An 18,807-nucleotide genomic window follows, 5' to 3' on the forward strand; every position below is an offset into this window, starting at 1 on the left:
ATAAATTATTTATTTTTAGTGCTTACATTTAATAAAACAACATACTTTTAGTTTTATACCAAAGACTAATGCTCTTTCTGGTAAATGAGAAAAATATGATAAATAAAAATAAGAATAATAAAGAAAAATAGATAAGAAATAAAGTAAAAATTATTAATATTTGGCTTAAAAAAATAGAAAAGATATGAGGAGAGAGATAGAAATATAAGTAAAAATATGTTAGAAATAATACAATGAATCTCCCTGTAGTTACAACTATTCTCGTTCTCTTTTCTTAAGACGGCTACAATAAAGAAACTCATCATTTTTTTTTGTTACATGTGTTATAATATTTTATATTTTCCTATTATCTCATATCATATTTATTATTTAAAATAACTCAATCAACTTTTTACTTCAACCAAAAAATTCACTAAAATTTCTAAAAGCAACTTTACAACTCTTTTTTTTATATAAAAAAAATCACTTTTGTGCTTAAATGTGCAGTTCGATAACGAATGCGTTCTTAAAAGATAAAAATATAAAATTTAGTTTCCAAAAGCATAAAAAGTGTTACAAATATGTATAAACGTTAACTTTCGCCCGTCACCGCTAATAAAATAGCCTACATGACATAGATAAACGAATTTGTCACTCAAATAATTGTCAACATAGTCATCTCTAATTCAACATAGGAACATTTTCTCATATAATATTTTTTTTTTTTCGCCTTCCCACTTGCTCGAAATATGAATGAGTAAATAGTCACTCTTGTCATTGAATGTGTATTTCACTAATAAAGACGTCTCTCAGATATGAAAACACAAAATTTAGTCCCCAAAAGTATAAAAAGTGCAACAAATATATTCAGCTGTTAGCTTCCGTCCGTCAGATCGTCACCATTAATAAAATAGTCAAAATTCAAAGAAGTAAAATATGAGATATATTTATCTTTTAGGGTAATTTGAAAAAATTTATAATAATTGGTACATTGTTACAATATTTTATTTTGGTAAACCAGTACAATAATTATTTGAATAATTTTTATTGTGACAGATAAATTATGATTGATAATCAATATTATCATTATTATTATGTTTATTTTAAATTATGTTTGCCAATATAATTTTTTTAAGTGATTATTGTAATGTTATGTTCGTAACAGTAAAAAATGATAAAAATTTATCCTAAAATTATATTTTATCATTAAATGAAATTAAATTTTGGATCTAACAAATTAGTCCAATAAAAACATACTGATATTTATTTTCAATAAAAAATTACTAACATTTTTCGTCTAATAATGATAATTTATTAACATTTTTCATCCAATAGAATGTACGTAAAAAAAATTACTCACATTTTTTTCTAATAAAAAAATATTAACATTTTAGTTTAACAAAAAATTAGTGTCATTTACGTCAAAAAAATGTTATCTTACTCACAATTTTTGTTCAATCTAATCAGCATGATTACGTTGTTAATCATTTTGGTGATAAATTTATCTTTTTATGTTATGCAAACTATTTTATTAATAATAAGAGATAAAAGTTAACGATCGAATATATTTATCAATCATATTTTTAATATTTTTAGGGATAAAATTTTATATTTTTATTTTTTAAAAAAATTACATATTTCAAAGACAAAAGTAGATATTTATTATTTTTTTTATATTCTTCTGTGTACTATGTTGATCCTCGAGAAGCAACAAGACGGGTTGCTACGACTAACAACTCTCAATTGAAATAGGGCCCACACAAATAGTCTCCAATGGGTTTGGATTTCTCTTTGAAGTGCTAACTCCCACTGGAGTTGCTTTTAACAAATAACCTACTATATTATTTCAATCATCTCCTCTTCTCTTCCTCCCCTTCCATTTTTCTCGTACCAAAAAAGATAAAACAATGTGAAATAAAATACTAAAATCATATTATTTTGTTAAATGTAAAAACTAAATATGATTTTTTTTTAGAAATTGAAACAAAAAATCAAAGATTTTTTTTGGACTAAATATACATATACACAAGTTACTATAATGATCACATCTAGATTGAATAAGATTGTTCTCAAAAAAAATATTTTAACTTATTATAAAATATATGTATGAGAAAAAATTATAATATTATAAAATGTTTTAACTTATTTATTTAATACTCTCAATACCGATTATCGTACTATAAAAGAATTGAGGAGTCTCTAAGTTATTATTAATAAAAAAATAAGAGTAAGAAAATTATTATGCAAGTTCCATCTTATTTTTGTATTAATTATTAATTTTTATTATAATATGTAATTTAAATACTAAAAAATCCGTTTTTTTTATTAGTGTCACTCACTTCTCATTCTAGTTTTTTTTTTTTGCCATATTATTGCAAAGGAGTACTTTAGTCTATTAGCAACTTCTTAAACTTCTTTGAGAAATTTATTGGCACTCATAGGTGAAATATTTCCTCTTAACGATGATCTAATATTATTTTTTTTTGTTATCTCCACACATATATCCTTTTCTAGGAAAAAAAAACACATGCAACACATGTTTACAAAAACATTCAATAAGCAATAATTTTTATTATTATTTTCACACTAACATCTAGGAGAGGAGACATGTCACACTAGGTCAATAAGACTTTGATATGCCTCTTTGATCTGATTGTTTAAAAATCTACCTTAAAAACTTATTTGCATGTTCTATTTTATAGAAAACAACCAATAAGTCTATGTCTAAGTAGGTCAACGGGCCTAAATACACAAACAAATCTACAAAGCTTATTTATTAATGATAATATTAATAATATATATTAAATATAAATATTATATACTTATATATATAGGTTTATATCAAGCTTAATAATTTTTTTTAAAGCCAAAAGTTTAGTTTTGTTTAATTAAAAAAGCTTTTTAGAAAGCTTAAGACTAACCTTTCTGATGAACAAATAATTGATTACTCTTAATACTTATACTAAGAATTAGGAGAGGAATTTTATTGCTCTTGATAATTTAATTTGAATTGATTAGATTTCAATATAATATTTTAATATTAGTGGTTAAAAATAAATGCAAATATTTTTGGAATTAGAAATCTAAGAGTTACATAAAGATCATTGATAGAAAACGATAGTTTTTCATAACGTTAAATCTCCTGAACAAATAGATTTTAAAAAGTGTTGCGCCATTATTTTCATCAGTAACTGCTCACTTACTACAGTATTGTGGAGTATTCTTTTTTAATTTCTTGAGAACTACTGTTATGTATTCATGAGGTGTATTAAGACAACTGTGAACTTTACTCAAAATATAACGTGTTTGGATTAGATCGTTTGAATGTAATTTTTTAAAAGCCATTTATTTCGAAATATTAAAAATAAATAATTACTTTTAAAGCGTGTAAAAATCAAATCTATACACATCATGAATAAAAAAAAGACTGAAATATGAATAAAAAAAACCTATGCGCATACCAAAGATGAAGTTTCACTTTCTTTCAGTGTATGTGGTACTGTGCATAAGTTCATGCACTCTTCTTTTTACTTTTTTAAAATTGTTCAAAATTAATAAAAATAAAAAGAATCTGAAAGAAGAATAAAAATATATCTTTAAAACAATTGTAAATATAAAATAAGATTAGGCTGATAAAAATATAAGTTATTTATTTATTTTTATCAATTCTAACAAGAAATATATTTTTTTGTTTAATTACGGTTAAAATAAATAAAAAAGTTGGAGATAAAAATGAAAATTTGTTGCATCTAATCAGCTGAAAAGCTTAAATGAATGATTTCTTTTTAGATTAGCAGCTACAAATAGAAGCATAAAAAGATCATTCAAATGTATTTTCGTTACCATTATTTAAAATCTGTAATTTAAAAGTAATTTAAATATATTTTTATTTCCTAAAAGCATAACTTATTTTTATGTAATTCAACTATATTTTTTTAAAATTAGTTATTGAAAAATATAAAATATTATATATAAGAATTAAAATGAAAATTTCAAAAATACTAATTAAAAATTATAATTTTCATAGCCTAAAAATATGTTTAAAATAATAATATTAATACTCGATATTTAATATTGGGCATTTTATGCATAATATTTACTATCGGCTTACATACATTAGATGATAGATTACGTTAGAAAATATTTTATTAGAAGAAATAAAATCAACTTGATGATTTTGGCGTCTTGAAGATTAGTCTGGTAACTTTTAATTATGAAAATATTTATCTTATTTCAACAAAAAAGAAGATAGATTACGTTAAAACCATAAAAAAATTTAAAAAATAAATGACTAATTTTTGGGTTAATACCTTATGCATTATTCAGGTGATAATGCTAGTGCGTTACAAAATAAAATATTGTATGTTTTGGTTCTCCGTGTCTCAAAAGTCATACTTTGTGGCTCCTTCATATTAAAAAAACGAGTTTAATGTAAAAGTATAAAAAAAATTATACTGTGAACTAATAAAAAAATTATGATAAGTCTATTTTTGAAAATAATTATAATTATAATAAAAGTTAATAAATTTGTTATATAATATTAATTTGTATTTAGATAATAATATAAAAAAATTTACACAATTACTTTATAAACTATTTACTTTTAAAAAACAATACTTTTTTTAAAAAGAAAAATAGCATTGTGGTGCAAACAATACGAGAATAGAATGTTGTTCTACCCATTGAATTTAAAATATGCAAATTAAGATAATAAATTAACAACATAAAATCGTAAAACGTGTGTGAATATATTAATAAGATAGTTTGTTAAATTGCTCATGCTAAAAATTAAGTATATATATGTTAATAAATTTCAATGTGGAATTTATTATTCTACATTCACTTATTTTGTTGAGTGTGCTAATAATTTATAATTAGAAAGTTCTTAAAATATGATAATAATGTAAGTTGTAGGACACTTATACTCAAATTAGAATACTCTTTTATATGAAAACGTGAAAACAATTAATTAATAATAATTATCGAATCAAAATTATAAAAAAATAGACTACTAAGATTACAATACTTAAAAATTTGAATTAAAATATCATGTAACAATAATATTTCTAGAAGATCTATTTATAACATAAAAAATAACTTAATTATCACGCGACTTTTTTTAAAGATTGTTATTAACCATTTTACAAGATTGTTACAACTAAAATGATTGTTACTACTATTAGCATCGCAATGAATGGTATAATAGCTATGATAATGATAATGTGTTACATGATAATTTAGGTTTTTTAAAAGATATTTTTAATCATTTGATGGAATATTTATTACTAGTTGTCGTATGTTACTGGTCTTTTAAAAATTATGAAAGGAATTAAAGTGGTTAATCTGGTGAGATAAAATGAAGAGGTTAAAAGCTTAAAATGCCACTTACCAATTCCGTAATTGGCATCTACTTGTTCAGGCTAATTAAATTTTCTTAACAATCCAAATTTGTAGTAGTGATTGCAATGCACGCGCCATAGTGGCAGTAATAAATCTTGGTTCACGTAAACATGTTATGGTGCAGCCACTTGGAGGGTAATATCGTACATAGAATTTATTGTTCGTACACGCGCGCAAGAACCTTACTTTATTATTAACATTAATTAATAATTATTGCAGGGGAAGTGAGACATTCGGGGGACTCTTTAAATTTCTTAAATAATAAAATAAAAACAATTAATAATATAAAAGTTATAAGAAATTAGAAAAAAAATTGAAATTTAAAATATTTAAGGATAAAATTAACCGAATTGAAATTTAAGATGTAATCTAAGGATAAAATTAACCGAATGTGTATATCAAAAAGGAGTAATTCTCGTTATCAATAATTATAGATTAACTTGTCGGGTTTCACATTTAAAGATCCAAAATGTTCCGAAGATTGCAGAACCACAGCCAGGAAACTCTAAGCTAATCTGACGCCAACTTTCATCCAATTGGAATATTATTAAATCTCTTTTTAAGATTTCACATTTTGATTCTTCTCAATTTTATCTGCGATTCTCGCTTGGTACCTTTGTTTTGTTTTTAATATTTTAGTTTTCCTGAATTTTTATTTTTTTTTATTTTTTATTGTTTTTAGTCTTTGGTCAATTTTCACTGTCTCCTGATGATCATTTTACCATGTGGGGTGAGTTAATTTGAGATTGTTGTGCGCTGATTTCTTCTTAAAGGCTCAAAGGGTTTTCTGGGTTTGATCGAACAAGCAAAAAAAAAGAGTCTTCTGTTATCCTTTCAACGCTACCAGATGCCGGAAAACAGGCAGGTTCTGAGGAATGCTGATTCTAGTGACAACATTGAAGGTGGTGCAGATTTTTCTGGTTATTGGTTTTCCATTGTTGTTTGTCATGATTCATGGTATAAATGGCTCCGATCATCGTTTAATGATGATGGCTTTGTGTTGTTTTGCTAGGGAATGTTTGATATTAGATGGTTTTTATTCAACGATTTTTGTTTCATTTATGATATCATGCCTTTCTTTTTATGGTACGATGATTTTGATTTGGAGAATTCTGATGATTCACACAATGTATTGTGAGAGACCTATGAGGATTTTTTTTGGAAACATGGCTTAGTTTCTCATTTCGTGTTTTCCTTCCTAAACTATGGTGTTGTGTTGTGTTTGATCATACATGGGTTTACATAATTGACGCACTTTTTTTTAATGATGCAACTAAGGATAGCCTGCATGTTTTGATCTTAAAATCTTTTAGGCAACAATAGTGTGCTTTTTGAGGTGAAAATTTTAAGTTTCTGATCTAGTTAGTTGTGTTGCATTAATTTGTTCAAATGAGACTTTGGGCAAACTTTGCCTGATTGGTTTTGATCTGTATGGTAGAAGCAATTCGGCGTTTGAAAATCAATGATAATTGGGATAGAGATGCTGCAGCTCAATCTACCCAATATCCAGATCGACCCGGTGAACCTGAGTGCTTGTATTATTTGAGGACTGGAGCGTGTGGTTATGGGAGTAACTGTCGCTACCATCACCCTGCTCATATTTCAATTGTAAGAGCTTTTTCTTTAATTTGCTTTTCATTCTTTGTCTTCTGGATATATATATATGAAGCAACACTTTTTGCCAAATATTCGACAAAAAGATGTAGTTTGTGTAATTGTAATCTTTTACTTTGTTTCTATTGTATCTTAATCTTCAATCTGCTTGTTAGTTTTATCATATGCAAACAAATAGTTGAAGTTTCTCATACTTTGTTAGATTTTCAGGGTACTCATTATGGTGAAGAACTCCCTCAGAGGGCAGGGCAACCTGATTGCGAGGTATGTTTATTTTGATGAATTAATATGTATTTGTTTTGTGACATTTTTCTTGAGTTGAATTTTATTAGGGATGTAATATAAAGCCATTCACGTGGCTTTACCTAACAACTTAAGCTTTGGGATAGTTGTTGGTTCATGAGTCAGAACAGAATTATGCTTCATAAAACTGATTGGGGATGTGTTTTATGCAAGAACATTAGAGTGAAATAAAATATATTTGTTTCCCTTTAACATAAACTTTGGGGAGGATTTTGTAATAAAAAAATAACATTTCTTGTGTTTGTAGAAGACTCCATAAGAAGATATGCGTTTCATATTTTGCTATGTCACTCTGGCAGAAGCTTTACTTGCTTTTTTGCATTTATGTTTGTCCTTTTTTGTGGTCCCTTTTAGTAATAAATCTGGTCTGTTTGAAATGTTTAGCTAGTGATTACTAGTGCACAGATACCAAACCAATAAATGAAGGGAAAGAAAATGTCAAATTGAAGTAGGATACCTAATGAACTGGACAAAAATAGAGTAGTTATGCTGTCAGTGTATAACTGCTACCATTTTGTTTTCTATTGATGATTTGTTTTAATTTTAGTGGTCATATTATGTGGCTTTTTTCCTTTAGAACTTATTTACCAGATTTCATTATGATGATGATGGAAAAATTTTATTTGATGCCAGCTATGGCATACTTAAACCAGGAAAGGAAATAAATATATGAACTTAAGTTTAACATCTATTATACTATAAATATCTGATTCAGGAAGTGTAGTATAATCTGAAAATTTTTGCATGCTACAGAGTCCATCTTCATGGGAGATTTATTAACAATTCCAGTGCTATTCAATTTGAGTAGCTTGTGATCTTTTTTTAAATATGCATTGCAGTATTTTCTTAAGACTGGGATGTGCAAGTATGGATCAACATGTAAATATCATCATCCAAAGGACAGGCGAGGTGCTGCTCCCGTGTCATTCAATACTTTAGGTCTTCCCATGCGTCAGGTTTGCGCGTCCTTTTGCACTTGTAGCATTTTTTTAATTGATTACTGTTGCTGTGTTGATGAAAGAAACCATTATAAATTTTCAACATTCTTTGATTGTCTCTTTCAGGAAGAAAAATCATGTCCCTATTACATGAGAACTGGGTCTTGTAAGTTTGGTGTTGCATGCAAGTTTCATCATCCACAGTATGCTTCCCTCGGAGCATACCCATTGGCTGGTGGACCTCCTACTCCTACCTCAACAATTATTCCTACATCAGGTTTATCATATGCTGGAGGGTTTCCTGCATGGTCAGCAGTACCAAGAATGTCGTATTTATCTGGACAAGGCCTTCAATCATATGTGCCTCCTTTTCTGCCTTCTTCACAAGGTGTTATACCTGTGCAGAGCTGGAACAACTACATGGTTAGTTAAGGGTGTTCAAGGTCCTGCATATCTATACATTTCTGTTTGCCCTGGTCTTTGTTTTTCTCCTCTGCTCTGGGGTTATCCTGTCATTGAATTTGATCTGAGTGGTATTATTTCTCTTCATGAATGATTGCAAGGGTTATACAGATTTGCTAATTTTTTGGGAAAAAAAAAAGATAGAGTTCGATATGGTATTCCGCTCCTCTGCTGTCTTACAGAAATGTTACTCCATACATAATAGTTTTGGATCGCTGCGTGAAGCGTTAGGCAATAGTTCTCTACTTGGAGGCATTGTGAATTTTGTTGTCTGACTGATATGTTTAGATAAATAAATGCAAGAAGATTATAAAATGTTGTTACCATATTTTACTACTAAATCTCATAGACATTACAAGGAACTTTAGGGAAGTGATCTGTGTATGGAAATAATACTGTTATTCCTTACACTTTCCATCTATTTTATTTCATCAATTGCCAAGCACATTTGGCATACATATACCAATTAATATCTGATACAGAATGTGCCTTGTTCTTAAGGAAATCTTCAGAGCATCTCGCCTCTTTTAGTGATAATTAATTATGTTGGGTTGTGGTTACTACATAGTACATGCAGTTAATGGTACTTTCTGCAAATTGAAATCTTTTTGTTTTGACTGTGACTTTGTTTCTCAAAATAGGGAAATATGAACCCTGCAATGCCGAACGGTTTTCTTGGATCTAATCTTGTTTATGACTACATGAATCTGGGCGAGCCACTTTTTGGTGGGCAGGCAATCAATTCAGCTCTCCCGAATAGACCAGATCAACCAGAATGTAGATACTTTATGAGCACTGGGACCTGCAAATATGGATCTGATTGCAAGTTCCACCACCCAAAGGAAAGAATATCTCAATCATTAATAAATCCACTTGGCCTTCCTGTGAGACCTGTAAGTTCAGCTTCTACTTGATTGAGGCCAATGAGTTTAATAGACATGTGGTTAGTTTAAAAGTTTTTACACAGTCAATCATGAAAAATAATCCAAGATACGACTTTTAAAATAATTATTATAAAACTCAATAGACTTATCATACATGATAGTTTGTGATTGTATGGCAATGCAAAAAATCAGAACATGTATTGTTTATTCTTAAACAATTTTGTTTGTATTGTCCTCCCTAAAATCCTAAGAAGGTAATTTTATAGTTCATATTGGTTACCATGTATGGTTTTTTAAGTATTTAGATTCCTGATTCCTATCTTGGTTATTTGCAGGGGCAAGCTGTATGCTCTTATTACAGAATCTATGGAATGTGCAAGTTTGGCCCAACATGCAAATTTGATCATCCAGTTTTGACTATCCCTCAGAACTATGGCTTGACCTCACCTGCTATGAATGTACTTGATACTCCTCTCAACAGGGGGTTATCAAATGTACAACCACCTGAGACATCTCCTTCTAAATTATCAAGTGACAACAAGCTTCAGCATTCTGATGCAAAAGCTGCTACAGAAGATTCATCCAAACAAGATGATACTACATCAAATTCCTTCCCGGCTTCTGCAGAGCCATTACACGACTAAACTACTTGAAGTTTGAATTTTTTTTCTTTCTTTTGGACATTTTATTTTTCCCCACATTTTCAGGAGAAGTATATAATACATACCATCTATTCCCCCCTTTTCACCTGCAATTCTGTGGAGTTGGATAGTTTGTTCAGAGGTTGTTGTGACAACCACTAGCTTGTGGGGAATGGAAGGCATTTTTTGTGGTGAATAAAGTGCAGGTAGAAAGATTATGACCCTTCACGTTTATCATTCTCTCTCTCTCTCTTCGGGTTGGTTTGATACACATTTAAAAATGCTAAATGAAAAATTAAGGGAAGTATGACAAACTTGTCACTGACTCCGTTTTTAAGGGCGTGCCTAACTATTAATTTTTTTTAAAAAATAATTTAGAGGTTCAAATACTTTAATTTGGGGCTATGTGGAGTTTGGAAATTCAAGTTAATGTCGGGTGCTTTGTAACAGATTTGGCCATTTGGGTCTTTCATGTTCCTAATGTGAGTATTAACTAGAAAGACAAATAACTATAGGAAAACTTATTTATCACGTGAGTAGGGTCTATTAAACTTATTTTTGTCCTTTTATCTCGTAATTTAGGAAAAGAACATGAGAGGATTTAAATCTTCTGTGGCATGGTTCAAAATGCCAATTTGAAGAGAGAAAAAAGAATGGAAAGGAAGAGGACAAATAAGGGAATACGGAATCCAAGAGCATTATGCAGTGGGTGGTATTGGTGGTGGTTTTCCAATGGATTTAGATTCTCTTTTTCTTAAATAGTAAGATATGATCTTTTTTTAGTAAACAAGATATTTTTTTAATATAATTAGGAGATCTTCCAACCACTTGTGTGTGTTTTTGCATTGTAAAATGTATCTCCTTTTCTCATGGCCAGGATATAATTCTGTTATTGAAGAAAATCAAAGGACGCAAATCTAAAATTCATTGTTGTGTTATGTTAAATCAGTCTCTTAGATTTTTAGTTGAAAATTGATAATGGGCCTTGGCTTTATATTGAAACTCGTACAAAGTTAAACTCCTTTGGACTGGAAAAAATTTGCAATCTAGATTCTAGGATAGGCCGAATGGTATATATTGTAAAAAAATTTATACTTGTTTTTTATTCTTATCAATAAAAAAAATAAGAATAGGATAAGTGAGGTATATGGTTTAACTTCATCTACAAAACCTTTGTTTTAGATTCCTCTAACCGTAAACAGCAAACCTCACCGAACCTAAATTTTATGTCTTTCCAACAGTTTTTTTTTCCACCACGTTTTATTACTAAAAAACACAGATTAAGACGATGGCCTATCAAGCTAGGTCGTGTTTGGGTTCAAATTTTATAATTTTATAATTTTATATGATGCAAATATTAGCATATAAAGCTATCTGAAGTTGAATTTAGTATACGGAACTTATTCTTACAAAATAATAGATTACGGTTCAAAGTTTTGCACAATGAGAATATACATTTAGTGTCGAACCGTTTATTGAATAGGTTTGATTCTTGTGTAAGATATCTATGAAAAAACATATTAACGTGTGAAACATAAGTTTAAACACGTGTTGGTTAGTTTATATAAATTGAATACCAACCAGATTACTTGGTCCTTTTTTTGTTATTCCATTCTCTTCCCCACACCTCCCTTGTTTGTTAATAGATGCTCTCTCGATTTTAATATGTTTTAGAATATTCTTGTATTAGCCACTTTAGCTATGATAGAATGATGAAAAACTTAATTGATGTACCAACTATTACAGTTTTTTATTTGATTTTCTACTTTAAACTAAGATATCTCACCCCTTTACTATTTTAGATATTGTCCCATTACTTTATCTTCGTTTTCAGAAGGGTCGCTACAATATTTCACAAAGGGGCTTCTTGAGACAAATGGTAATCATTGAACCAAAAAAGCCTAAGTTTCAGCCAAACGAAGTTCAATCGGGTGAAATTTGATCTGTGACTACTTCACTGCTGAAATCTATTTTTATACTATAACAATAGATAATTTTTATTTCTCATTTGGCATATGCTTGGGAAAAAAGAAGTACAAAAAGACAGGAATGTTCCAAATCACCATCCATAAATCAAAACGGGGTAGGGGGAAAAAGTCAACTAATGTCACATACATTCGCTCGAATTAGCAATGGATACAATATTCTCCCTTTGAAATGATTCTTCTAGTTCCAAATGGAAAAAATATTGCACAAACACGGTTCATTCAAGTTGGACGAGTTAGGCCAATAAATTAACTCATTATCGATCATAGTTAATTATTAATCAATTAACCATTTATGAATTATATATTAATAGTTATAATTTGCAAGGTAAATGTATCTAACTTGGATATATAAAAAAGTATGCAAGTATTTCCGTTCCTAATATTCCACAAGAGAATATCAATGAGGCTCTTAGCTTCTACGTTATCATCTCACACCACCATCGTGGTTGTTGAATAAATTGCTTTGGGAATAAAAACCTCTGATGGCTGCAACTCTTGGACAGACACATACCTGTTCTAAAATTCAGTAAAATTGATTTGGAGCCTTGAGATGTCTAAATTAATCTCAATTTATAGGCTTGATCTTTTGTCGCTCTTATCAAGCTCATGATTTGCAAATTGCAATGAATCCTTGTTATAAGCCTTGCTCAAGCCAAACTTATCTTTCCTCATCCTTATTGTTGATAAGGATTGCAGCAAAAGGTGTGCAACAATCAAAACAGTAGCGGTACAAATACAAGGGGAAACTTCAATGCCATAACTACCGAAGTTAACACTCTCTCTTCTATAGGAGAATACTGCTACTCATAAAACCTTTAAGGTGAAACTAATTATTCTCTTAATTTATCTCTAAGTATACAAGCTTATACAAGAGAAAGAGGAGAAACTTTGGGATGAGTAAGAGGTTCCACCAAGGCCTCATTATATAGGCTATGTGTGGAGCTCAAGAGCCAAAACCCAACAAGGACTCCTAACAATTTTTACACTTGAAGATTTTGATTGAGTCAATCATATCTTCATATTATTTCTTCTTCTTTGTCATTCTATGTTGCTTATGTTTATGATAGGCTACTAGAGGATCGACACCTAATAAATTTGTCACAAATGATCGACTTTGTCATAACATTTGTTAGGTTATTATCACCTGCAAAATCTAAATCGACATAGTTCCTAACAAAAAAATTTGATCCTCCAAATGTGACATTTGAAATTCCTCTAAAGATCCTCTCAAGAGCATTCTAATGCTCTGTACCAAGACTTGTCATGAACATAGTGACTATTCTCATTATCTAATCTTTATATATAAGGATTCTCATCGCTAATGCATACACTACTCGAAATATTTTCATTCTTTTTTATTCATTATTAAGGCTCATGTTTGAGAATAACTTATAATTGATTGATTGTGAAGTAGAAATTGACTCAAAAGATAATAATTAGTGTATCTTTTAAGGTTCTCAAAGTAGTATCATGCAAAAGAGAGAAAATCTTATAAAGAAGAGAGAGAAAATGTTATAATGTCTTCCACCTAATGATATTTCTTTCTTGTCCATTTATATTTTCTCATTTCTTATTTTAGTTGTTATTACTCTATAATTTTAAGAATCTTTTTATATATTTTTAAAAAATTCCCATTACATCTCATCTAATTTAATACCAATTGTAAAAAAACACTATAAGAGTGTGTTTGGATGGAGGAATTTAAAATTCTGAAAAATTTTAAATTTTAAGAATTTTAAATACTTCAATTGAAATACTTTTATTTTTAAAATTTTGTATTTGGATAAAAAAAGTTAAAATTATAAGGGTGAAAAAAATGAATGAAAAAAAAAGAAAAGATATGATTAGTGTTCCTCTACGCTCAGACCCGATCGATGTTTCACAATCTCATAGAAGAAGACTATAAGAAGAGAATTTCAATTTCTCACCTTTTAGAAAGAAATTGAAATTCCAGATTTTTAATTATTTAAAATTCTTTTAAAATTCCAAAATTTTAAATTCTTCACAAAAATGTATCAAAATAATGAATTCTAGATTACAAAAATTCAAATTCTCTGATAAATTCTTTTTCTCAGTTAGAATTCTCTATTCAAACATACTCTAAAAGCATTTTGGAAATTAGATTTCTCCTTTGACGACAAGAGATTTGAATTGTGTACACAAAGGAAATTATGAAATGAAATGCCTTCCGACTTCCGTCGGTGTTCCTAACCGGATTCAATTAACTCCCTGTCTCCCTCGACTTTTTTCAAGTAGAAGAAATATATCAAATCAATTATTTGAAGATATAAATTTGTCATATAAAATACATTTTTTGGGTGAAGAAATATTTAATTTGATTTAACAAGTAAGTTTTTTAGCCTAGCTTCTAATAACTAGGCATAAGTGTGCTTCCGTACTGGTGTAAATGTATCAAAATGTAGTTCAAGTTCTTCTAAAATTCAACTTACATAAATTCAAACTATAAATTTCAAGATTTTAGGTGTATGTTTGTTCGGAGATTTTATGAATGCAAATGAGAATATCTAGAATTTTTAAGATTAGATATGGCACTTAAATGTGCTTGTTCTTATCATCACCCAATTTAAATGTACGAATTTTTATGTTATAGTATACAATAATGTAATTAATGTTTGTTATTTATATATAATTCTTATGAACACCCAATTTAAATGTACGCGTGTTTATATATGTTACAGTATAAAATAATGTTTGTTATTTATAATTTAGACTCTTAGGCATTGGCTATAAACAATATTTTAACATTCTATCTTTCATCCATATCCTGACTTAAAGTTTAATATAGACAAATCTAATACTTTTTGGCCAGACCATAAATAATCTAATATTTGAAAAGTATATACAACAGTTGAACCTATTTTAGTCTCCAGCTTCACCCAGCCACAAGAAAATTTAATGTGTGGAAAAATAAATCTCGTAATCATGTAAACTAGAAGAAACATTACTTCAATTCAGACACTTTTCAGTTTTTTTTTTTATATATAGCAAATCCTTTATGATTTATAGTAGCTTGTAAATCATGATATAAGTAATGGAAAATTTACAGTTACAGAATAAAAATTACAACATACACACTATAATTATTATTTTTTTACTGAAACATACATAAGTATAATTTTTTCTTGAAACAAACATACATACAATAATTAAAACCATGTTATTGGATATTTCTACGCTTGCTTTATTAGTTTCCAAATTCATATATTTTCAAATTTTAAGATTTACCTTTCCAATACCCGTGAATAAACTAATAAATAAAGCAAACAAAAAAATTTAGTGGTGTAAAAAATTAGAATCTACAAACATATGTAAGGAAACAATTTTATTACATTAATTGAGATGGATTTCACACTTAAAATAAATGCAAAAATATAAAATACTAGTAAACACATTTAAATTCGCACTTCATCTTAAAAAAAATCAAGATGATGCAAGATGAGTCTAAATATTTGTTTCAAAATGATCTTTTTACCCATGCCATTCTTTTATTCTCGGATGTCCGTTCCAAGCTTTGACCCATATTTAAACAAAAAAATAAATAAAAATGAGCCAAATTGTGTTTTCTTTTAGGTTTATTCCATATTGAAAAAAGTGTCTGATGTAAAATAGTAAATAAGTAGTTATTTTTTAAATATTTCAATAAAGTATGTTAATTTATAAAGTATTTTCTTAAAGAAGTAGTAATTGATTTTATTAAAAAACCATATTTTCAATCAAACCATAAATTATTTAGTTCTTTACTAAAAAAAGTTACTAGTATTATTTTTATATATAAAAAAACTGTAATAAGCATGCCTTTACTCTACCATGAAATAAATTCAACCAACTAAGCAACAAAGTTGGATTTTGCGATTGCTGAATTAATGAAAATTAGTTAGCTGCTTTCTACCATTTTGAAAATCCAACGAGACTTCACCAATGAATCATGCAAATGAATTTACATCTGTTAGAAAGAAAACCTAACCCTCAGCGTTTATTTACATTCGGCAAATCGCAAATACCACAAAGTAACGTTTGCTCCCATTTGTGGTGGTTTGGTCTGGAATCGAAGGCAATAACAACAATAATAACGACAAAGCATATACCCCAAACCCCTAAACTACTTTTCATTTGAAGTTTATATCAAACAAAAAAATTTGTTCACCTCATGAAATAAATAATGTTTTTAAGAGAATCTCATGATATAAATAATTAGAATCTACATATTATATTCGAGAAAAAGAAATAAAGGATTTTTTTATACTTATATCGAGATAAAAAGACTGAGTGTGTTTGGATTTTAATTAAAAACCCTTGAACGGAGTTCATCTCAATCCTTTCTCTGGCGAAACTTTTCCGTTTAGTGTGTGCAAATGGATATGTTCACTGAAAATCCAAACACAGACTCGCGAAAGGGGCATAGTCCCCACACAAAGACAAAAAGGGCAATTATGTCATTCCACACACGTATAATCAATCTATTGGAGCAAACGAGGTGAGACCGCATCATGGGACCCCAAACCTAAACGAGGAAAAAAAAATATGGAAAAGAAACAAGATTAAGAATTGGGGTTTGAAGAAGCCGGTGGTGTCTCCTTGCTTGTTCTCGATCGATCTTGTTATTGTAAAATATAATAACTTTTTTATATCGTGATCAAGATGCGCCGAGGGAGAGCCACCGCCGCCGTCGTGGATCCGACGGCGGAGCAGGCGAAGGAGACGCGGTTCCGCGGCGTCAGGAAGCGGCCGTGGGGGCGATTCGCGGCGGAGATTCGAGATCCGTGGAAGAAGCAGCGCGTGTGGCTGGGGACGTTCGATTCCGCCGAGGATGCCGCGCGGGCTTACGACAAGGCTGCCCGATCCTTCCGCGGGCCCAAGGCCAAGACCAATTTCCCCTCCTTCCCCGGCCCGACGGACCACCACTCCTCGCAGCAGATTCCGCCGCTCTACCAGGCCCACGGGCTTTCCACCAAGTTCGAGCCCGCCCAGGTGAACCGGCCCACCACCAGCGGCATGAGCAGCACCGTGGAGTCCTTCAGCGGGCCTAGGGTTCCCCCCTCCTCCTCCTCCTCTCGCAAGCCCCTTGTGGTTGTTAACCCTATCATCCCTCTCGACGACGACGACGACGATTGCCACAGCGATTGCGACTCTTCTTCCTCCGTCGTCGACGACCAGGACTGCGTCCTCACCTCCTCCTTCCGGCAACCGCTTCCCTTTGATCTAAACCTCCCGCCGCCCGATGCCGCCTACGACGACGACGACGACGACGACGTCCCCGCCACCGCGCTGTGCCTCTGATGAAGAAGAGTCTCTTCTCGGTATAATCATAATTTTCTTGTTGTTGTTGTTGTTGTTATTGTTGACTATCTCTGGTTTAATTAATTGAAGTTGTTAGATTGTGTTGTGGTGTTGTAGAGTAATATTATAATATAGGCATGGAGATGGATGGATGGATGGAAGGTTGTGTTGTTGTAAGTTATTTGGATCCATAGCATTGGACCTCATCTGGAAAACTGGTTGCTGCTTCTGCTTTCTTCATGGATCTGCTTCTTACCCTTACCCTTACCCCCCAATTAGAACTTACTCTCTTTTTCTTACTTTTCTGTACAAAAATCATGGCAATCAGATCATAGAATAAATTACATTCTAATCAATTACTCTTTCCCTGCTTGCTTCTTCTTCTTCTTCTTCTTTAATCTGCATTGCATTGGGATTTGGGATTGGGTTTTCAGTGTTGAATTCAGATGCAGATTTGTTTTATTACTTTATCCTAGTTCTTTGCGTTAGTTTCGTGTGCTAGTTAGTCTTATTCTTTGTGATGAAAACTAAAAACTGTTTAAGAATCTAGATTTTTTTTTTCAAGAAATCTTTCGTGTTACGTGCAACGGTAATCACGAATCCACGATCATTTCTTTGGAGATCCATCACATAGTTGATGATGATCTGATATACAGGGTGTGTTCATTGCTAGTTCCGAATTAGTTTTGCTACTTTTTATTCGACGGCGTTTTTTTTTTAAAGGTAAAATATGTTTTTGTTTTCTCAAAATATCTCCCTATTTTATCTGAGTTCCTGTAAAAATTTAACGTGTTTTTAGTCTATGCATTTATAAAAGTGATGTGATTTTAGTTTTTCATCATTTATCAAACACTAAAAATATATGTTTTTTTATAAGATTTTGGAATTATAAATATTTTTTCATGGATTGGGATCATAAACATTATTATATATGTTTTTTTTTATAACATGTTGGAATTATAAACGTTTTTTTATGGAGTTGGGATCATAAACATTATTATACGGACTAAAACTAAGGTTTTTTTTTTTTTTTTTACATCGTCTGAGGGGGAAAACCGTTTTATTTTTAAGTTTCGATAATCAAACAATAATTTGGAGAAATTATGTAAAAGAAAATAGGACTAGTATACCTAATGGTAGAGACATTCCCTGAAAGATATCGGAAAATTAGGTCTTGTATTAGATATGTAATGATTAGCATGGGTCTTGAATGTTTCATGCCTCAAGGCCACAAAATTTAGATTTTCACATGTGAGAGAATCTCAGACCCTTCATGATTTTGGAAAATCATTTTTTAGTT

The 18,807-nt window shown here is 30.1% G+C and overlaps 2 protein-coding genes across 4 annotated transcripts; both read left to right on the plus strand.

Annotated features, from left to right (window-relative positions):
- Positions 1-5,821: 5,821 nt before the first annotated feature.
- LOC114385129 (zinc finger CCCH domain-containing protein 3-like) lies at positions 5,822-10,452 on the plus strand. Of its 3 annotated transcripts, XM_028345111.1 has the most exons (8): positions 5,823-5,989; positions 6,153-6,281; positions 6,818-6,987; positions 7,204-7,257; positions 8,136-8,252; positions 8,361-8,657; positions 9,338-9,589; positions 9,916-10,452. In XM_028345111.1, exons 2-8 carry the CDS (start codon positions 6,227-6,229, stop codon positions 10,222-10,224), a joined length of 1,254 nt encoding a protein of 417 aa, XP_028200912.1. In that variant the 5' UTR covers positions 5,823-5,989; positions 6,153-6,226; the 3' UTR covers positions 10,225-10,452. The 3 variants fall into 3 exon arrangements, with proteins under 3 accessions (XP_028200913.1, XP_028200912.1, XP_028200911.1); XM_028345112.1 differs by having other exon boundaries at positions 5,822-6,281; positions 6,821-6,987; XM_028345110.1 differs by having other exon boundaries at positions 5,823-6,281.
- Positions 10,453-16,694: 6,242 nt separating this feature from the next.
- Positions 16,695-17,871, plus strand: LOC114385118 (ethylene-responsive transcription factor 3-like). The gene is made up of 2 exons (XM_028345090.1): positions 16,695-17,527; positions 17,625-17,871. Exon 1 carries the CDS (start codon positions 16,869-16,871, stop codon positions 17,505-17,507), a length of 639 nt encoding a protein of 212 aa, XP_028200891.1. The 5' UTR covers positions 16,695-16,868; the 3' UTR covers positions 17,508-17,527; positions 17,625-17,871.
- Positions 17,872-18,807: the final 936 nt, after the last annotated feature.

The sequence above is a fragment of the Glycine soja genome, chromosome 14 (genome assembly GCF_004193775.1).
Source record: "Glycine soja cultivar W05 chromosome 14, ASM419377v2, whole genome shotgun sequence".
NCBI lineage: Eukaryota > Viridiplantae > Streptophyta > Magnoliopsida > Fabales > Fabaceae > Glycine > Glycine soja.